Source organism: Lycium ferocissimum, unplaced genomic scaffold (assembly GCF_029784015.1).
Source record: "Lycium ferocissimum isolate CSIRO_LF1 unplaced genomic scaffold, AGI_CSIRO_Lferr_CH_V1 ctg5437, whole genome shotgun sequence".
NCBI lineage: Eukaryota > Viridiplantae > Streptophyta > Magnoliopsida > Solanales > Solanaceae > Lycium > Lycium ferocissimum.
The window spans coordinates 27,057-49,936 of record NW_026725988.1 but is presented as its reverse complement, the minus strand read 5'-3'; the positions used below and the strand labels follow the sequence as shown (position 1 = coordinate 49,936).

At 36.4% G+C, this 22,880-nt stretch overlaps 3 protein-coding genes across 4 annotated transcripts; all 3 read right to left on the bottom strand.

The window, feature by feature from the left end:
* Window positions 1-506: 506 nt before the first annotated feature.
* On the bottom strand, window positions 507-1,274 carry LOC132044913 (uncharacterized). Its single transcript, XM_059435445.1, has one exon. It carries the CDS (start codon window positions 1,272-1,274, stop codon window positions 507-509), a length of 768 nt encoding a protein of 255 aa, XP_059291428.1.
* A 101-nt stretch (window positions 1,275-1,375) lies between these two features.
* LOC132044912 (RING-H2 finger protein ATL8-like) lies at window positions 1,376-3,599 on the bottom strand. Its single transcript, XM_059435444.1, has 3 exons — window positions 3,231-3,599; window positions 2,884-3,022; window positions 1,376-1,782 (listed from the first exon to the last, which is right to left on the bottom strand). Exons 1-3 carry the CDS (start codon window positions 3,597-3,599, stop codon window positions 1,376-1,378), a joined length of 915 nt encoding a protein of 304 aa, XP_059291427.1.
* A 7,427-nt stretch (window positions 3,600-11,026) lies between these two features.
* LOC132044915 (probable protein phosphatase 2C 47) lies at window positions 11,027-15,837 on the bottom strand. Of its 2 annotated transcripts, none has more exons than XM_059435450.1 (4): window positions 15,066-15,837; window positions 13,333-13,527; window positions 12,770-12,975; window positions 11,027-11,816 (listed from the first exon to the last, which is right to left on the bottom strand). In XM_059435450.1, the coding sequence occupies exons 1-4, from the start codon at window positions 15,264-15,266 to the stop codon at window positions 11,261-11,263; spliced, it is 1,158 nt and encodes a 385-aa protein (XP_059291433.1). In that variant the 5' UTR covers window positions 15,267-15,837; the 3' UTR covers window positions 11,027-11,260. The 2 variants fall into 2 exon arrangements, with proteins under 2 accessions (XP_059291433.1, XP_059291434.1); XM_059435451.1 differs by having other exon boundaries at window positions 15,080-15,216.
* Window positions 15,838-22,880: the final 7,043 nt, after the last annotated feature.

Genomic DNA, 22,880 nt, shown 5'->3' with positions numbered 1-22,880 from the left:
ATGAGGCTGAACGATGCCTTCCATGTCCTCGTCACTGAACGAGATGGGACCGTCGGGGTCATAATTCCGAATACGCTTTTCTCTTGTTATGGAAACTTTGGTGTGTTTCACTACCGGCCCTAGGGGGACGTCCGTTCCTCCCATGATCATGTGGATCACTTGCTGAGGCTCTTCCGGTCTATCTTGCTTGTTGGCGTCCACGTTCTTGAAGTGAGTTTTTGCTCGTTCACTTAGAAATTCTCGAAGGTGTCCCAAATTAAATAGACGGGCAACCTCCTCTCTCATCTACCGACAATCTTCGATTCGATGGCCGTGAGTGTGATGATATTTGCAAATAAGGCTTTTATCCCGCTTCTCTGGATCAAATTGGATTGGCCTTGGGTGTCTCGTTTCCCTGTTACGGATAACGGCCACTGTTATGGTCGCTACATCGACGCAGAAATTATACTCGGACAACCTTGGAATTTCTCTATTTCCCGAGGTTCTATCGACAACATTTCTGTTCATCAATCCACGATTACTTGGGCCTCGATCGTTCCTTCGATCATTCCTCCTATCGTTCTTGCTCGATTCGCTGTTGCGCCCGTCCCCCTTCGATCAGGTGGGTAAGGTTGATACCTGTCATATGATGGTCTTGAATCTCGATCTGTCGTTCTCCTCGATCGATCATTCCCTTTACCGGAATGCCATGATACTGAGGCGGCTCTCAGAATCTTATCATCTTCGACCCTGATCTTCGATTGATACCTGTTGTGTACATCAGCCCAAGCGATTGCCGGGTACTCTATCAGATTTTGCTTTAGCTCCATAGATGTGATCGAGCTTCTTGAGTTGAGCCCTTGAGTGAAAGCCTGAACGGCCCAATCGTCAGTGACCGGAGGTAAGTCCATGCGTTCCATTTGAAACCGGGCCACAAACTCGTGGAGGGTTTCGTCATCTCGCTGCTTAACGTTGAACAAGTCCGATTTTCGGGTTTCGACCTTGATGGCTCCGGCGTGAGCTTTGACAAAAGCATCCGCGAGCATGGCAAATGAATCAATCGAATGCTCGGGCAAGTTGTGATACCATATCATTGCTCCCTTGGACAGGGTTTCCCCGAATTTCTTAAGCAGCACCGATTCCCTTTCATCGTCGGCGAGATCGTTGCCTTTAATAGCACACGTGTATGCGGTCACATGTTCGTTTGGGTCCGTTGTCCCGTTATACTTCGGGATATCGGGCATGCGAAATCTCTTCGGGATTTTCATCGGCGCAGCACTTGGCGGAAAAGGCATTTGGACGAATTTTTTCGAATCCGGTCCCTTCAACACCGGAGGTGCCCCAGGAATCTGGTCGACCCTCGAGTTGTAGTTCTCCACCTTCTTATCGTTCGCCTCTATCTTTTTTCGCCGGATTCGACTCGTTTCGTCAATTCTTCGAGCATCCTTACCAGCTCGACACTCTGCCCGAGATGGTTCTCGTTATTCCAAGTAGCGTGCCTTTCTTCCGTTTCCTCGATCTGTTTTGATGGAGCAACATCGGGTGCTTGATTTCGGTTTTGCAATTGTGCTATGATCTCTTGCTGGGCATGTAGTTGGGCCATAGCCATGTCCAACTGGTTTTGGAGCTGTTGCAGCATGGCTCCATTATCCCCGCCGGCCGGCACGTTGCCCACCGATGACCCGACTTGGTCAGGATTAACTGGGGGTACGTTATTGTTAGGTACGCCCTCATCGTTGTGCTCGTGATGGCTTGACTCAACTTGAAAATTGACAGAATGGGAGTCCGACATGTCTGGTAGACCTGAAATCAAACCTCAAAGAACAAGTGTAAAATATCGAGTGTAATGAAAACTTGTATTAAACCACCACTATTATCCCTGGCCCCACGGTGGGCGCCAAACAATTTAACCTTAAAATGGAAAACAATTGAATTTGTATGCGGTGCTAAGGATATGTGGTTTAATTCAACACGAGATTAGATTACACGATAAACGAATAAGTAAAATGAAATATATAGATCTGACCAAAATGAATAATGACTGGCCTCGGGTACTGAGAACCGAGGTCGAATCCTTATGATCGGATGTTTGAACAGTGAGTAACAAAGAGAACTTTAGAAAAGATGAATGAACTCAGATGATTGTATTTCCTTGCTTAGTACATGATCTCCCTTTTATGTGCCCGTAAAAGGAACCCTCAAATGAATAGGGGTCTCCTTTTATATAGTAGAGGAGTCCTAACCCTAGTACAATTCTAAGTAAGGAAAGGAATCTATTGACAGCCGTTGCCGGGATTGGTGCCGAAATATCCAGCTGAGGGCGGATATTCCGGTCTTCTCCTCATGGTGGTTAACCGCCTCTTCGTCCTGCCTTAATGTCTCGTTCCAGATCTAGCTTGGTGCCCGATCCCCAACAAACCGGTCTTATCCTGGCCGAGCATGATGAGCATAACATTCACATCGGGAAACCGAGTATATCCATATCCTCGGTTTTACCCGTATACAAATCTAATTCAATTTAGCTTCGAATTTTAATCAAATTGACTCTCCAAAGTACCACGTAAATTGAGACAGAGGAAGTATAGTTTTAGTGGGCGTTTGGAAAAAGGATAGGTTGGAAAATTGTATTTGGGAATTGGAGTTGTGTTTGGATATAAAACAATAAATATTCAATTTTTGTGATTAATTTGGAGTGAAAAATGTGAATATATCTATTTGAAGTTTTTCAAAATGTCAAAACATGAATTCGGAATAAACTTTCCGAGAAAAGCGAAAATTATCCATGTCCAAAAGGAAAATTAATTTACCTATTTGTGCCATATAATTTCCTGATGAAGAAACAAAACTTAGTTGAATTTGAATCCTTTTATATATGGCGGCTCCGGCGTCCCTGAATGGAATTGCCCGAAACTGCAGGGAAGTCGTCGCACTTCCGGCACTGACTAGCTATGAGTATCTGACGGCAAGACGGACACGACGAGTGTGAACCCAGCCACGTGTCAACACACTCAACATGAAACCTATGTCCACACTGTGGCAGAACCTATTGAAAAAAATTATTCAAAGTTATAGGAAATCAAAATTAGTTACGATTTGACAATTCGATTCATGTCTAGTTACAACTTATATAGAAATAAATTTTCCTGTTTTAAGGTAAAATAGTCTTTGTATAATAAGAATGCTGATAGCTATTTTCATATGAGAATTGTAAGCATTGATATTTTGAATAGAATATTTTCCTTCAGAATTACCTTAATCTCATCTCCGTCTGTATAATCCGTTAGACATATAGCACACAGCGCCGCCGAACTAGTTGCAGTCGCTGCCGAAGGGTCAAAACTGAACTTGGGCAATGACTGCAACACTTTCTTCTTCAATCCTTTATTCGCCGCTGCCAACGCAGCTGACTGACCTCCGGTAGCTCCTTGGCGGGCGGGGTGTTGCCAAACGAACCGAACTGCCGCGCCGAGTCCTATGATGCATATCAGTGCACAGAGCAGCGCTGCTATGATAACGACGTAGTCTGGCTCCATTGACACATGATCCGATGACGGTGGCGGTGAAGTTAAGGGAGATGATGAGTTGGTGCTTAGAAGAAATCTAAGTACTGGACGTGCCATAATTTATTCGGATTACCGGGGAGAAACACAATTAAAAGAGGGGGTTGAAATGTCGGTTATGGCTATGAAAACGAAATAAATTGGGTCAGCCATGAATGAGTGTATATATAGCTAGAGTGTTGAAAGGTACTAGTGAAGATGGAATATAAATTAGACAAGTATACTACTTTCTCAGTTTTAATTTATGTGATCCAGTTGTACAGTGTTTTAAAAGGCATTTTTGCGAGCCGCAAAACGAGGAATGCCAAAAACTCACAGAGGCGTATTGGTGGGGCATAAGCCTCGACATTCCAGGCGTTCGTCTCGGCGTAAGCACCAACATTTTGGGCATTTATTTGGGACGTAAGCCCTGAGAACTTAATTTGAGCCAAAATTGCTTAATAAATCATTTTCTAAAAGATAAACATTCAAAAGTTAACTAATAGGAGTAGTAAAGTCTCAAACTAAAAATCGCAAAAGTCAAAAGTTTTTTCTAATTGTTTATCCTAATTTCATAATATTTTCTCTTTGTTGTTTACGGAGTAAGAGATATACTTTAGACCTTTGTATGCAAAGTGCAAACTAAAAGCCAATAGTTTTGTCCTCTAATTCTTACTATGCTTCCATGCTTGTTTTTTCCTTCTTTATGCTTTATTCTCTTCAAGATTTTTTTTAGCAATCTTCAAGTTATCTTTTTCATGAGGGTTTTTAGTTTTAGAATTTCATTTGGTATCGCTCTAGTTTAGATAATGTTTTGAAAACTCTATTCTGACTATTTGTATTATAATGAGTATTAATTTATTATATAGTTTTAAGTTTTAAAACAATAGCTTTATAATGTTGTCGTTTTTATCTTTGAATTATTATGATAAAGTATCATTTTTACAACTCTAATTATGTTTCATCATAATCATGCTATTGGTATAATACATTGTTACGTCATTTACTTTTTCAAGATTTTTGTTTAATGATTCGTGCACATATTAGCATGTTGATATATTTACACTTTTCTACTAATTTTATTATTTTTTAATTTTTTTTATAATTTCAATATTTTTTAATTTATATATTTATTCTATTAATTTATAAAATACTAAAAATTAAATGCTCATCAAGCTTACACCTCGCCGAGGCATATGTAAAACGTTTCGCCTTACGCCCACGCCTTTTAAAATACTGGTCGCGCATATTGCATACCAAAATTAAACTAATTATTATTTCTATAAATTCAAACATAAAATTTTTAGTTTTAAATAAAATTAATATTTACAAATTATGTAAAAAAAATTATAAATTCATAATAATTGACAAATTTAAAATATTTAATAAATCATGATCAGAGAAAGTATCATTTGGCTCTCCACTAGGGCATATAAAATGGAGTAAAGAGAGTAGTTTTCTTAGTTTGTCAAAAAATAATACTTTCTCTGTCCCAATTTATGTGAAGGTGTTTGACGGGACATTGAGTTTAAGAATGAAAGGAAGACTTTCGAAACTTGTGGTCTAAAAAAATAATAGACATTTGTGTGGCTACAAATCATCTCATTACCGGTAAAATAGAAAATTTAAAAATATATGGGAAAAGGTCATATATACCCCTGTACTACCTGAAAATAGTTGTACAGATCCTTTTTCATACTATTTGTTGGTCCTTATCCCCACCGTTAGCTTTTTAATAATTGTACTCCCACGTTTAATGACCCCTTCCCCTGGACACGTGGCATGATCTCAATGTCCCATCCCTTTTATTTAATTAAATCTTGTACCCAACTAATTGTTTTAAACCGAACCTTCCCTATACCCGACTCGATCGACGACCTAAGTCTTAAGCTGAGGTTTCAATTAGAAACTTCATTTCATATCAAACTTAGCCACGATTAGAGAAAGTTGGAGATTAGGATTTTCAACTTCTCATCTTTTCAAGGTAAGATTTCTCTTTTAAAATCGTATTTTGTTGCTTGTTGTTGTTGTAATATGTTAAGTGTTAGTGATTATACCAGGGTTTTCAGATTCTCTCAATTATTTTCAGATTATGTACTAGTTTTGAGATTTTGTCAATTTGTTTGTTATTCCATGTATGTCTTTGGCTTATATGAGAAAATCTGTAACTTTAACTTATTCTATTCATCTCGGGGGTTTAATTTTGGCTTTTACTTTATGGATATTAGTATATCATATGCTTGAAGTGGTGGTCCCGAATGTGGATGGATTTTTCTGCTGATTTATATTAAATCTAAATCTAGGGCTGTTTTGGCTATTGTGGTTGTCCCGTGAACTTAAATGTCCTTGTTGGTTTAAGGTTTGTGGGTTAGTGGTTTACGCCCCGTTTGACTGCCGCTCGGGGATGTTGTTGTAGATAGGTTAGTCTTAGTGAGTCGCTGGCTCCACCTGTTATCTCCTTCTACGACATGCTGTTGTCGTCGCCATATTCCATATGTCACTTAGTCATCTCTCGCTCGTTGCGGGTCGCACTCTCCGAAAGAAACGGTGGACTTCGTTCGTTGACCCCGCGATCACCTCTCGAACGATCGAATAAGGTAAAGCTTGAAGATAAGTTTTGTACTCAATTAATTTCTCGGTCCTCTAGCTCAAAGGTGGGCGCCGGCCGATTTTTTGACCAGATCCCCCTAAAAATCGATTCTCAATGCAAAGATGCGCTGAAATCCGCCTAGTTACTTACTACTCTACTTAACAATAAATCAAAAATGAAATTGAATTCAAATTGGTCGAGAAAAAAAATCGCGTTAGTCGGAATTTGGGGAAAGAGGGATAGAGGTAGGCCCAGCCCAGGCTTGTGCTATATATATATATATATATATGTATGTATGTATATATATATATATATATATATATATATATATGGACTTCGCGAGTCCCCCATGGGTCATGACTATCGAGGCATGAAGGTATTCTGCTCTGAGTGTGTGTGTATCATTGCATTGGATATACATTCATCATTATCATCTCATTTGCACTTATTGATCGGATTCGTGGATTGTACTTGTGGTTGTAATTACTTGAGAAATTGTGGGAAACTTGGCAGACTTGTGTTTAGATGTTTCACCATAGGCTATGATCTGGTTGTTAATATTTTTGTACTTGTGACACTATTTTGGACTGTGTTGATTGATACTTGATTGTGAGCGTGATTATCTTTCAGTCTCTTTCTTTATATTATTAGCTAACTGTTGTCGGTCTATGATACCTACCAGTACATAGTGTTTGTACTGATACTACCTTACTGCATTCTTTATGAGTGCAGAGTACGTGACAGGGTCGACTTCCTCTCCTCGTGGCTGATTTCCGAAGGCTTTGCTGGCGAGCATCCAGGGTGAGCACATGGACGAATCCGCAACCCGAATGCCTCTTCTTAGCTACTTGTCTTATTTGATATTCTGAGACAGTATTCCATTTTCAGACTTGTATTCATATTCGGACTTGTAATAGTGGTAGTATTGGCTGTTGTACAGCCTTAGACCAAATTCCTTGGGATTGTTGTATTATTTCCCACACTTATTCATTTATCCTTATGATTATCTACGTTTGAGACTTATATTTTGGTTGTCTTGATTACTTTATTATGGTTGAATGAATAAGTTGGAAAAGGGTTCTCCGACCGAGGTGGGAAATGCTAGGTGCCCGTGATCCGAGATTTTATCGAAGCGGGAGAGTGCTCATAATCTGAGGTATTTTTCGGAGCGAGACTGGTACATAGACTTCGCGGGTCCCCCATGGGTTATGGCTATGATACATTATCCTTAGCATGTGTGTACGGTACAGAGAGGAGGCCTGGGGGATATTGCATTGCATTTACATTGCATCCCACATCATTGCATGGTACATTCCCTTATTTATTTCTTGGTTGATGACTTGGTTGAGTGGTTGCGTGTTTGTAAGGTTCTTTCATTTAGAATTGTGACAGAATTGAAGATTAGAAATTGCTCCTAGGCCTATGATTTGAGAACATTGAGACTTTTTGTGCATTTATGTGTTGTGAACTGTTACTAAAACGTGCCTAGTGTCTATACTTGATTGCCTATCTACTCTATCTATTAATTTATGCTAATTTATATACATTAGCTAATCGTAGTCAGCCTATGATAACTACGAGTACTAGTGTTGTGCTCATACTACTCTTGCTACACTCTTTGTGGAGAGTAGAGTTTGATTCCAGGTTCGTGATTGAGACCTCGTGATAGATATCGAGGGTGTCATCAGAGATGTTCGGGTGAGCTACTTGCCGGACCACCTGGAGTCTCTTCATATGTATTCTATCCACTCTATTCCTATGGACAGTGTTTATTTCATTCGGAGTCTGTATTTCATTTCAAATTTGTAACTCCTTGAAGAAACTTCTGTACAAGTGTAACGACCCTTCCGGTCGTTAAGGAAAATGTAGGGTCACCCCACCAAATAGAACCTTTCCAAGGGTAGTACAAGCTAATAGAAACTCAATTTTATAAGTCTAAGAACGGAAAACTTGACTTGTTTATGGTTGTTGTTTTATTATATTGAGTTCGTCGGGGGGGCGTAGAAAATTAGAACTCCGTTGGGAATTCCGAGGCCACGGGTGGATTCATATGACGTCTTTATGTAGAGATGTACATGTTTGGTTTGTGTTTTTGAGGCCTCGGATGAAATGTTGGGTGATAGGGGGGAAAACTGGGAAAAAGTCGAGCTCACTACCCAAATGGCACCGCTGAGGCGGTGGGTGCACCGCTATGGTGGTACCGCTATAGCAGCGGGTTCATCGCTACCAGCGGTCAGCCATAATCTTGCCATAATCTTTGTGTCCGTTGTGGTGGGCATGTGCCGCTATGGCAGTATCGCTATAGCGGAACATGGGCCGCCATAGCGGTGGTAGAACTTTTATTGGTCCGCTATAGCGGTACCTTGACCGCTGTAGCGAGACCGCTGCAGCGGTGGTTTAACCGCTGTAGCGAGACCGCTGCAGCGGTGGTTTGACCGCCGCAGCGGTCGACGGAAACAGTGGCCGTGTTTTAAAGACTTAGTCTCACATTCTTTATTCATAAAACTCTAACACAGTTCCCCACAAGTACCTAGGGTGAAATTTCAAGCTAGGGCAAGAAAACTTTTGAGAGGTAAGTTTCATTTATTCCTTCCAACCATTTCGTATCATCTTCATGATTATCATCACTTTTATGGGTCTTCAGTGGTGGAATTGTAATAGAAACCCTAGAAATTAATAAACCTTCCAAACTTGATGGGTTATGATTATTATCACTTATTTATCATCTTAAGGCTTGGGTTAACTCCTCTTAATCATGAATTGAATCCTTAGAGCCATAAACTAAGTGAATTGAGACCTAGGGTTCTATAAAAAATGGTATCTTGACCATGAAAACTGCTTGTAATTGGAATGTTGATGTAATATCGTTATAATTGGATGATTAGTGATGACTAAGGCCTTTGCTAGGTTGCTTTACACCTAGAAAATCATCCACCCATTGGAATGGGATAAAGGGAAGGGTATTCTTGAATTGGTACTTGTGATTTGAGTAATTGTGACTCATTGAGCCTTCTATTTCTAGACTTTGAGCGTTCTGAGGCTTTAAGGAAGGGAAAAGATGTAGTGGAGTGACTTGCGTTGCTCCAGCTCTACGTTTGATGTAGGTTACGATCTACTTGAGTTAGACTTTGGTTAGTTGATTGTATGTTTTGTGAATTCTTTAGGATAAAGCATGTCTAGTCTTCATGCATGATATTGTGTGGTTGAACTCCTATGTGAATGTGATTGAGTGATTGTGTAGGCTTCGTGCCATTATTCCTGTGTGTTGAATCTGCAGTGGATGTGTTTGTGATGAGAAGTTAATATAATCTTCTCGACGATATTGTGATACGAAATGATGAGGTAAGCATTGATAATAAAAGGGTAGGAAACATCGTTACATACAGATATATGGAAAGGCACATGTGTGACCTAGATTATTAGCTCGTGGTTCGAGGTTCGTTCTGAAAATGAGGGTTATATTGATATGGCCCGCGTCCGAGGTTCTTTCCGGAGCGGAGGTCTATGCTCGGGTCCGATGAGTATCTGGAACGAGTAGTACATGGACACCATGGGTCCCCTACAGGTCATGACTAATGAGCAATGACATCAGTTAGCATGTGTGTACAGTGATTACGGTAATTATGGTAGACTTATGCTCGTGTTGTGGTTTTCCGTTGATTGATTCTTGCTACCTGAGTGATTGATTGGTGATATCCCTTGGTTGACTTGTTATAATTTATTTGTTTCATGTTTGTTGGCTGGCTTATTTATTCTATTGATTTTATAAGATATGCATGATACTAATCTTAATCGGCCTATGATATCTACCGGTACATAGTGTTTGTACTGATACTACCTTGCTGCATTCTTTTGAGTGTAGATTGTGATAGAGAGACTGCTACTCGCCCTCATATCTAGCGTTGAGGCCGTTGCTGACATATTTAGGGTGAGCTTCTATTCATGTCAGGCCGCCCGAAGATCTTCCTTTTATGATGTCTATTTCCTACTCCAGACATTGTGCTATTGCTCAAACAGATTTCATTCCTTAGACATGTTTTAAATTAAAGTCCTTGTACGGTGACTTTCGGATTTTGGGATTTTGTAATAGTTAGAACTTCCACACTTATTCTAGTATTTTATGGCATGACTTGTTTTGTTTATTTGATGCTTAAATGAGTAATAACTGACTAACTTGGTTAATATAAAATCGGACTTGAATGAATAGATGACTTATGTGTTGGTTCGCCCACTGGGGGTTAGTGTGGGTGCCAGTCATGGTGGGTTGGGTCGTGACAACAAGTTAAGACTAGGTTTTGGGAAGTTTTATCATAAAAGTTTTCTTTCCGCACTTGTTTATATTATTACGGTGTTCATTAATGCGTCAGTGTATTTAATTTCCGCATATATTTCCTTAAAGAGGTAAATATTTTGGGAATGGTTCGCCTACCAGGGGATAGCGCCGGTGCCATCATGACTCGTATTTTGGCTCGTGCACTGCATTGGATCTGTGACATTCCAAGATACTCCCCTTGTTTGCATGACCAATATTCCAAATGTACCATCAATTGTGAAAAATAGAAACTTAAACTCCTTTCCTTTTTGGCGTCATAACCTTTGTTGGGGAAGGAATAGTGTTTAACACAAGGATTTACCCTACGAATGTAATTGAACTGACTATATATAGAAGGTTATTACTTTATTTTTCAAGTTACCAAATATCAAGTTTGCTACGAAGAGTTATCTATTGTTGCATATCATCATAACCAAATTTCATAAAAAACAAATACCCTGTAAGTGCACAAAACTTAAACTCCAAACTTAACATATTTCATAAAAAACAAATACCCTGTAAGTGCACAAAACTTAAACTCCAAACTTAACATAATCCAATCATTTCATAGATTATGGCCAGCCACTAGATTAGTGTGAGATTGAATTGGTGTACATATGAATCTTATTATGAGAGCAGCCACATTCAAGGAATAGTGACAGTGACAACTGAATAAATCAAAATTGAGCTGGTAGAGGATCCTTACAGAAGATTTTCTTTTTTTAAATCAGCAACAATATACCATTGCCATGGACAGCAGAAAACTCAGAAAAGTCCCTGACAATGGTGTGTAGTATAGTAAGTTAATTCATTTGTACAAGCAGTTGACCAAAGTCTACTTTATATGTCACTCAAGACACCCTTTAGAAGATCTAATCCTTCAGCTGATATGCTCCTCCTCCTCTGAGTTCTTGGTATTTCAATTCGCGGGGGTGGATCGCTAGAGAAGCATACTACAAGCACCGTTAGATTATCACAAGTGTTACGCTTTAGAGCCTCTCTAACAAGCTCCCTCGAGCATCTCTCGGGATCATTATGCAGCATGAGCTCCTTCCTCACAATAGTTACCGCGTACTGGCTACTCATGACATCCCACAAGCCATCACAGCCCATTATCAAGAACTCATCCTCTTCAGACAGGACCACTTCTTCCAACTCTGGCTCCGAGCTTAAGGGTCCTTTTGAACCTTTGGGACCCTTTATGTGCCAGTCACCAAGAGCTCGTGCAACCGAGAGTTGTCCATTGAGATAACCGTCATAGATGACTCCCCCTAGTTTCTCAATTCTTAATTTTTCAGAAGTTGTGTTTGGTTTGTGGTCTTTTGATAATTCAATCGCTCTTCCTCGTTTTCCTAGTACAGCTCGAGAGTCCCCAGCATTAGCAATTAGCATGGTCCTGTGGATTGCCACAATATAAACAAAGAAGCCAATGTAAGTTACCTATTGTGACAAATGAAAAAGGATAAGGGGGGCCAGATAAACAATCCTTCGACGCATCCTATCTGGCTTTGTAAATAGATATTAGCACTAAATTCTAGATTTCAAGCATGAAACATATCTTTACCATTATTCGATATAATCTCAAGGCTAAATCAAGTAAGAAAACCTCTCCTACCACAAAGGACCAAAGGCACTTTTAGGCAGTAATGAAATCCGATTGGTTAGATTTGACAACGTATTGTTGTCCTGTTTACAGTTGGACAATATATTCATCCAAAATCAGAAATAAAGAAGCCAGGAAGAGTAGAATCTTGAATCTTTATAGAACTAGGTTATCCACATGGGAATAGGAAAGTGGATTGATATATACCCATTTGTTTTGAATGTGTATTGGCTTTGCAAAGCTGCAAAGTAAGGATAGTAGATGCTTTGAACATGCAGTAGAAACGACGACTTTATCATCAATGACTCTTCCATATTTTTGGCAGGTTTGTGAAATCTAATTATCAATACTCACCAGTTTAATGAACTTTTTGTTTTAAGTTTCCAACAATGTTTCTCCCTTTTGTACCAAATCACTTTGATATCTGACCTAAACATCGCATAAATGGTTTTTTTGATAACCGAGAAATCCCCTAGGGTCAACAGCACACAGTTCGAAACTTGATGGATTATGAATCCGTCCGTCTACCCTTCTCCACTTAAATACCAGGCTTTTGTCTGCGACAGGGTTCAAACCCGTGACATGTGCCTAATCCACACATCACGTGTTGTGCCTAACCTAAATATTGACATATTTTAGCAGATTCAAAGCTTGTATAAACAATATAAACAATTTATTGGGAGAGCCACGGCATGAATGCATCTAGCTCCTACCAGAGATGAAAAATTTAGAAATATATGATTTACCGTCCTAAAATAAGTGCAGTCAGAGCAGTTGTTCCAGAGGTACTATCAAGTGATTTAGTATCAGCCAGTGCATTATCGGCTTTAACAAAAGCATTCCTTATAGCTCTTTTGACCATCGGTGGAAAATGCGAATCCTCTACAATAAAGCTTAGGAGATTCTTTTGAGTGAATGATGCAGCATCAACACCACCATGACCATCAAACACCTGAAAGTACACAAATAAAAATTTATCAATCAACTTAAATAAACCAAAAGGGTTAACAAGTACCAGGAACTTCAAATTCTCCAAGTGAGCATCTTTCTATTGAATTTCAAAATTATTTATGCTTGGATCTGATACAAGAGCGGAAACAGTCAAGTGACATCACATTTTACTCTATTACAAAGTGATATTGCATTTTACTCATTACAGGTGCTAGGGGCGATATTGATCAAAAAGGATATTTCATTTTCCAAAAAGTGTATTTTCGCATATTGTAGGAATAATTTCAAGAAAGATATATGTGCCACTTTAGTCCTTTCTCTGAAAGTACAATTTGGAACCAAATTAGAAGTTACTGACCCCATAAAATGCCCCTGGAGAAGGAAGCCCCTTGGACGCGCCAATGTGTTTGCAAAGATCATCGATACAGATATGCTCATCTTCCATGTTTGGTTTTGGTCCAATCTCAGAATAGCTTCCTGAGCGAAAGATGGGAACATATCCAGAATCATCGCGTGATGATGACTTAAGAGGAACAATTTGTGTAGTAGACTCCTAGATATTTCATAAAACAAAGAAAAAGTTCAATTAGGAAACTGCATAAACGCATGAACACATATAAGAAGCTTCTCCAGCTAAACAATCTACAAGACTACAAGCTTGCAGAACTTGCGGTGTTTATGAATTGACAGCTGAAGAAAAAGTAGGAATATGTTTAATACAAACAAATCACAATTTAGCAACAACTTATAATTCATCATACGACCTACAAAGCCATCATTTGCATATATAATCATAGCATAAAAATATGGAAGGTGAACAGTTGCAAGAAGTTACAGACTTTTTTTTATTAACTTGCTGCAGCAATCAAGCTATTCAATCTCAAGACAAAGAACATTTTATAAGATTGAGATCTCATTTTGACAGCTTATTTAGGTCCAATGTTTGCTAGGAGTCTTTTGGTCTTTCTTGCCAGAGACTAGAGACTTAGTAAAAGATGCAGAGAACTTCTAGTGCTAGCTTGGTATAAAACGGCCTTAAATTGACTTGCTTGGAATTGAGGCTTTATTATTGTTTTTTTCAGATTAATTTTTTATACCTACTTCGTACTATTAAGAAACTAGAATATTAGTAGGCGTTTGGCCATAGATTCCAAATATTTTTCACTTTATTTGGAATTTATGAAGTTGGAATTGAAGATGGAGTCATGTTTGGTTATATTTTTAGCAACGGAGAGAAGAGAACATTTTATTTGGAATTTATAAAGATGGAGTAGGAAAACAGGTTCACCTTTCTAAATTCGGAACCCAAATCCGAAAATTTTATACCCAAACACTGATTTTGAAATGAAATTCTTCCGCAAAAAAAGTGAATAATTCTCATAGCCAAACGGCTCCTTAGTTTCCCGGAGTTGGATTTGAACCCTAGACGTTGCTCTTACCAAGTAATTAGGTGTACTACAGTAAACTAATCAGTGGCGGATCCAGGATTTTCATCCAGAGTATTCGGAAACCGCTGAGCTAGGCTTTTCCATGTTTTTGAGGGTGTTCAAAATGTATATATCTACATAAACTCAAAAAATTTACCCTATATATACAGAGAAATTTTTTGCCGAGGGTGCTCGGGTGAACACACTGGCCAACCTTTAAATCCGCCCCTGCTACTAATGATAGAAAAACCGCTCCCTATATGTCTTTTGCTTTTTTCTCACATATCTCCTTTTATATCCTACATAAGTCCTAGGATTCGCCAAAGACAATCATACACAATCTGTTATCTTGCTCTACCTCCTAAGCTTAGGACATAAAATGTATAAAACAAATTATGTTAAGCAAGCAATTTTACAATAGACACCTACATGCATATGATTCGCACTCTACAAAAGCAAGCAAGAACCAAGTGAAATTAATATAGAGGCGGAACTAGGACAAGTTCTGTGGGCTCAATTGAGCTCGCGCTTTCACATATCTATTTAGCTATGGATTAGCAACGAATTATAGTTAGCTACGAGCAATTTACTGCAAATTAGCGACGAAGTTCATAGCTAATTTCATTTTTTTTATTTTTTTTTTCAGTGATTGTGATTCACTCACCAATACCGAAGTACCTGCCAATGTTGCCTGGCTAATACAATGTCGCATCCCTGTAATGTTTCTTGGTGGCTTCCCTATATTTAACTGGCTCGACTGATCCGACTCTTCTTGATTTTCTTCAATGTCTGATAAATTTTCCTTGCAGAATCCATTTTCCATTTCACCATTACAGGGTGACATATTTGTGCTTGTAGCCATCATTTCTTTCTACCACCCACCAATTTCACTCCATCAAAAATACAATAAATGGCCTTGTTTAAAGGCACTCCTTATTATTTATTGGTCTTTGAGGCACTATTACTACAAGCACATGGACAGCTGTTAAACTGTCCCAAAAATAGACATTTTATAGAAGAATATGAATATGACTATGAATACAGTTGACCTTCCTTCAAATTTTATCAATAACCACAGTCACACATAGGATCAAGATTCCAACTTTATACCAAAATTCAGAGAAAAATGAGATCGTGATTAATAATAAGATATATTTAGCTGCAAAGAATGATTAGAACAAGAAGAACAAGAGAAGGAAGAAAATAAGTGGTTAATTAGGAATGTGTAATAATAGGAAAATTAACGAAGGTGGTTAGTTAATTAACATGTACGGAATATGGAAATAGAGGGGAGTGGCGATCCCAGGTTTGAGCTTTTGAAGGCCGTGTTAGTAGGTGAAAAGATCGGACGAGTGAGTTGCTTACACGTGGGACAGAAAGTGAGTGGCAGGTATTTCAGTTGACACCATACCCATGTATTTGGTCACATGGGTAACCAAGAACTTGCCCGGATCCATGCTTGGATCCTCTAAAAATATCGCCGCACTTATGCCGAAAAAATTTTAATAGATGTACCAATTTACACCGATATTTTTGACGGATGCAAATAACATAACAAAAAGCGACCCAGATTTATAGCGTCAGGGTAATAGATGTGCGTAGTGTGTTCAAGAAACTAAGATTGGAAATAATCATTTTTTTGTTTGCCGGACAATTTATCACAAGCCTCCTTTATTTTGGTCTCTTAAGTGATTATGCTTTCTGGATGTCACGTAGTTATATGCACGATATAAAAATATTAAATTTATTATTGTATTACTGTATACTTTCTCTGGTTCTAACTTGTACGGTATAGTTTGATTCAACACAAAATTTAAGGGAAAGGGAAAACATGAAGATTTTCGAAACTTATGGTCTTAAACATGTCAGAACACATGTGAGGCTTATAATAAATAAAAAATTGGTAAATAATAATTTATTAGCAAAATTGGATGTCCGTTACAAAGCAGGAAAAACTGAGATATGGACATAAGTCCCATAACTTCAGCTAGCATCAATAACTAACAGTATTAAAATAAAACAAGACACCCAAGTTCAAAAATTAATATCCCCTAAACATGGCAACTATCTAGGATAAAAATAAAATAAAAAATCAACCAATCTGCAACTTGTGGCTTCCTGTGTCCTCAAAAGTGCACCTCCTGGATATTTTGCTTAAGTAAGATATTTTGCTTAAGTAAGCTGTCCACTGATTATTTTTTGTTCTGGAACACTCTCAAGTTTCGTTCCCTCCATATATAATAAACAGCAGCAGCAGATGTCATCATGTATGCTTCATCTCTAGCACCTCTTCCTTTATCATTATTGACATCCCAAATATTTTTCAGATACACAGTTCCAGTTACTTCTATTGATACCTTGCCATCTCAGTAGCTTCGTCCACTGTTTTCCACCAATAGAACAAGCAAATAATAAGTGTGAATGGCTTTCAGGAGCTTGATCACACATAGGACGTGTCTGTGTAGTAGTAACACCGCAACTACTGAATCTGTCTTTAGTGTATAATTTTCCATGAGTAGCTATTCTGAAAATGAAAATCCATTTAGGCAACCTCATGTTGTTACAGACCATTCTCCTCCACATTACTTTTGGGAACTCACCTCTGATTCTAAAGTAGAACTGTTTTGTAGGGAAACAGTTCATCCGATGAATATCAGTCAATACATAACCAGCTTTCAGGAAATACTTCCCGGCCTTTATTATCTTTTGCATTATCCATGAAGCTTGTTTTGGTATATCTTCCAAGAGATTCATGTGTTGGGGAAAATCACAAAATAAAACAGTATAATAATAATAATAATAATAATAATAATAAATATTATTTACTTAGCAAAGTAATATAACAGCACTTGAAAAATAAATACTACTATAATAATATATTTATTTATCAAATATGGCTTGAGTCGTGCTAGACACTATCCTAAGAAACTATTTTAGCAATGTAAAATATTTTCTCAAAATTAAATAAGTTCTTCTCTAAATAAATTAACGGATACAAGAATCAGCAAAATTAAATTATAATACCAGCAAATGTTAGGAGATGAAAAATAAATGACCACAAAAAAACATTAAAAAGAATTAATAGAAAACAAATGAGAGAGGGAATCCGTATAACTAGGAGAGGGAGTATTAACACTTTTTTTTTATGCACATTCTGAAGGAGGGAGTATAGCTATTTATAGGCATAGGAGTACAATTTGCACATGACAAGTGTCCATGACACTTGTCTACCAAAAATTCTTCTATTGCCACCACTTTAAACGTTTAAGACACTTGGCCACTTTTGCCATGTGTCAATAATTATTTTAAAAATATCACAAATTTTTTAAAATATCACTACAATCCCCCACTATTTTAAAGAATTTTTAGAAATAAAATAAAACTTGTTAGATTTGCATGTCTGAAATACAGTAGGTTTGGTACCTTTTGGGTTATGAACCAAACTTAGATCGATAAAATTTAACTTACAGAATTACTGGTGAAATATAAAAATTTTATGAACCAATAATTCTTGTTGTAAGTCAGAGACTTTATCAATTACATTTCGACTCCGTAATTTTGCTGTTCAACGCAGTTTTGGGCCCTAGGCCATGCGCGTGCCTGGTTATTCATGAGAGCTCTAGAGACTAGGCCAACGTCTCATAGAAACGGCCCCACTCCACTCTCATATAGGTTGGTTTACCATCTCTATTGACAATCATATGGCCTTAACCCGATCTCTCTTGAAGTTTGAAGAATTAATTTTCTTCCCACGGGTTTAGTCAGTGAATCGGCTAAATTCATTTCTGACTTCACATAATCAATGGAAATTATTCCATCTCTCAAAATGCTTAACGACATCATGTCTCAATTTCATGTATTCTGCTTACAATTATAAAATTTATTCTTTTGCAATAGCTATTGCCGCTTGACAATCACAATGCATAAACACAAGAGCAACTCATCCTTCATCAAGGGATATTTGCTAAGAAATTTCTCGGCCACTCAAATTTCGTAACTAGCTAACTCCAGAGCTATAAACTCTGACTCCATAGTCGATCTAGCAATGATCGTCTGCTTAGCTGATTTCCACGATATTGCACCCCCACTAAGGGTGAACACATAGCCACTAGTGGATTTTGTCTCATTTGAATCAGAGATCCAGGTTGCATCACAATACCCTTCTAAGGTAGAAGGAAATCCACTATACATGATACCATAATTCATAGTTCCTCTCAAATATTTCATTAGCCTAATTAATGCAGACCAATGCTCATGATTGGGATTATGAGTATATCTACCTCCACACAAAGATAGGCTATATCAAGCCGAGTAAAATTCATTAAATGCATCGACTCCCAATAATCCGAGTATATTTAGACCGATAACTGGGTCACCATTATTCTTTTTCAATTGAGAGTTAGCATCATAAGGAGTGGCCACAGGTGTCACCTCAAAACAATCAAACTTCTTAAGAAGTCTCTCCACATAATGTTCTTGTGACAGCAATATATTATCATTACTCCTTATAACTTTAATTCCCAATATCATATTTACTTCACCCAGATCTTTCATATCAAAATTGGTAGACAAAAATAATTTGGTACTTTCCGCAATATTTAAACTTGTACCAAATAATAGCATGTCATCAACATATAAGCATATTATCACATAATCATTGTCTACCACTTTAGTATAAACATATTTATCCATTTCAACAGAAGAAAACCTGTCTTTAATTAAGACTTGATCAAATTTCGCATGCCACTGTTTAGGAGCTTGCTTAAGGCCATAAAGTGATTTCATTAATTTACAAACTTTATTTTCTTGTCCAGTAACAATACATCCCTCAGATTGAACCATATAAATTTCTTCTTCTAAATCACCATTTAAGAAAGTTATTTTTACATCCATTTGATGGATAAAAAGCTTGTGAATTGATGCTAAGGCAATTAACACTCGAATAGAAGCAATTCAATCACTGGTGCAAATGTATCAAAATAATCAATATTTTGTTTTTGAGAAAATTCTTTTGCTACTAAACGAGCTTTATATTTATCTATAGAGCCGTCAGGATTAAGCTTCTTTTTGAAAATTCATTTACAACCAATAGGTTTTGCACCAGGAGGTAAATCAGTTAAAACCCATGTACTATTTTTCATGATAGAATCAATTTCAACTTTTATTGCCTCTTTCCAAAATTTAGCATCAAAAGAAGATATAGCTTCAAAATGATTTGATGGTTCATTATCGATAAGAAAAGTTTGAAAATCATTTCCATAAGAAAAATATTCTTTCTTAGGCCTTTTGCTCCTTCTCACTTCCTCATTAGAAGTAATCTCAGTATTTATTTCAACAGGTGCATGAGAAATTTTATCAGACAATGGAAAAATATGTTTAAAAAATTCAGCATTCTTTGTCTCAATTATAGTATTACAATCAAGCACATTACTTTTCAACACGAGAAATCTGTATGCAAAAAGACTATATTCAGCATAACCAATAAGCATACAGTCAGCAGTTTTAGAACCTATTTTTCTCTTTTTAGGTTCAGGCAAGAGAACTTTAGGAAGGCACCCCCACACTTTTAAATATTTCAAATTAGGTCTATAACCTTTCCATAATTCATAAGGAGTTTTGCCAATTCTTTTATGAGGAATCCTATTTTGTAAGTGACATGCAGATAATATAGCTTCACCCCACAAATTATTAGGAACATTAGAACTAACTAACAAGGAGTTCATCATTTCCTTCAATGTTCTATTTTTCCTTTTAGCCACTCCATTAGACTCAGGTGAATAAGGCAGAGTTATTTCATGAATAATACCTTCTTTTTCACAAAAAGCGTTTAGGACAAATATTCTCCACCTCTATCAGATCTAATTCTCTTGATTTTTCTACTAAGCTTATTTTCAACCTCCATTTTATAAGAAATAAAGGCATTAAAAGCATCATCTTTATTTCTAAGCAAGTACAACTTAGTAAATCTAGAAACATCATCAATGAAAGTCACATAATATCTTTTACCACCTCTAGTCATAATCTGCTTTAAATCACCTAAATCAGTATGAATCAAAGATAATAATTCAGTTTCTCTATTTACTGAAAAACAAGACTTTTTAGTAATTTTAGCATCAGCACATATTTCACATTTGTCAAAATTATTTGAATCTAAAGCAGATATTAAACCAAGCGATTACATTTTCTTTATATATGCGGTATTAACATGTCCTAGTCTAGCATGCCACAAAGAAATAGACTCAACCATATAAGCAGAAGTAAATGCATGTTCACAGATATCATTAGAAACATTAAGCACGACTAGACCACGGTTACAAGATCATTCGCCCACCAAAATATTATTTTTGGTCAACACAACCTCATTTTATTCAAAAGATACCTTCATCCCCAACTTTTCCTAATAATCCCATAGAAATCAAATTAGTTCAGATATTAGGAACATGCAACACATCACTCAATGCTAGAATTTTACCGATGTGAGTTTGAGAAGAACTTTTCCTTTCCCAAGAACTTAAGTTGTCCTTGAGTCACCAAGATAAACAATTTCTTCTCCTTCCTTAACTTGGGTGTATGACACAAAATCATTTTTATTTACATAAATGTGCCTAGTAGCACCAGAGTCTATTACCCAGTTTCTCACATTGGCCTCAATATTTATTTCTGAAATGACCGCAATAATTATATCATCCGCTTCAGTCAAATTTTTTTTTGACTTAACGGGATTATCATTTCTCGCAAAAATTCTCTTGCATTGAGGTGTATTTTTCACGAAGGTTTTATTATTGGCTTTAGGCTTGTAACCATGTCTATTTACATACCTGAATTTTGGCATCATTGTTTGGCTAAATTGTGGATATATTAATGCATCTTCAACACCATGAACATCTGGCAAGATTATGGGAATAGCAGCAGCCATAACAACACTAACATCAGCGTTATCAATAATTTCACAAGTGATATTATTTGCCATAGTTTCTTAGATTGTTGGGGAAAATCACAAAATAAAACAGTATAATAATAATAATAATAATAATAATAATAATAATAATAATAATAATAATAATAATAAATATTATTTATTTAGCAAAGTAATATAACAGCGCTTGAAAAATAAATACTACTACGATAATATATTTATTTAGCAAATATGACTTGAGTCGTGCTAGGCACTGTCCTAAGAAACTATTTCAGCATGTGAAATGTTTCCTCAAGATTAAACAAGTCCTTCTCTAAATAAATTAGAGGATACAGGAATCAGCAAAATTAAATTATAATACCAGCAAGTTTTAGATGAAAAATAAATGACCACAAAAGACATTAAAAAGAATTTTAACTATATAGAAGCATGGGTTTAGACCCATGCTTCGTCGTCCGTAGTCCATAAAAAATAAAAATAAAAATAAAAATAAAAAAGTGGAACCCACCATCTCCAAACTCACGGAAAAAAAAGAAGTGGACCCCATATTAACAAAATCAAGCAATATCAAAAAAAAAAGAAGTGAATCCCATATTAAAAAAACAAACGATGTTAAAAAAAAAGTGCATCCCATATTAAAAAATTAAACAATATTCATGTAATTTCCAAAGTATCTCAATAAATCAATAATGATGGATTCATTGCTACATGCGTATCAACCCATTAGATCCCATATTAAAAAAAACAAACAATGTTAAAAAAAAATAAAAAAAAAATAAAAAAAGTGCATCCCATATTAAAAAATCAAACAATATTCATGTAATTTTCAAAGTATCTCATTAAATCAATAATGATGGATTCATTGCCACATGCGTATCAACCCATTAGTGGAGCAAATGAAATTATTGTACAGTAAAAAACATGGACCCCATATTATTGCTTTTCTTCATAAGGTTAAGTAGCCAAACCATACAATTTTCTTTTTTTTTTTTTATATTAGCCCGAGATGTAATCTAGTATATTAATCATTGTATTTGCTTATTTCGCCATGTTATTTATTTGTTATGTTTACTACAATAAATATACTTAAAATACTTATATTTTAAAATAAGATAGAATTTAATTACTTTTTCATTTTTTTCCTTACTTTAATAAATGTGAAAAGAGATTAACGTCATAAAAGAAAAAAATAATATTAAATGGAGATCAAATAATTAATAAGGTAAATTAATGAAATTATAATGCTAATTGACGTTTCCTTAAAAAATCGTGCAAAAAATAACGTGACAAGTAAAATGAGCTAAACCAAAAATATTTACCAAAAATTAAAAAATAGTAGTTCTTCATTTAAACAGAAAATCAAATTTCTACTTTATTTCATTTTAAACATGTAAAATTAATATAATAATTTGAATTAGAATTATCCAAATCAAAATTTGATAAAAAATAATAAGTATTGTTTAGGCCCAATCTACATACATTAACAATAGAATATTTTACACCTTTAAATTAATCGAATTAAAATTCAAAGTATCAACTGATGCTTAAATATTGCTATTGTTT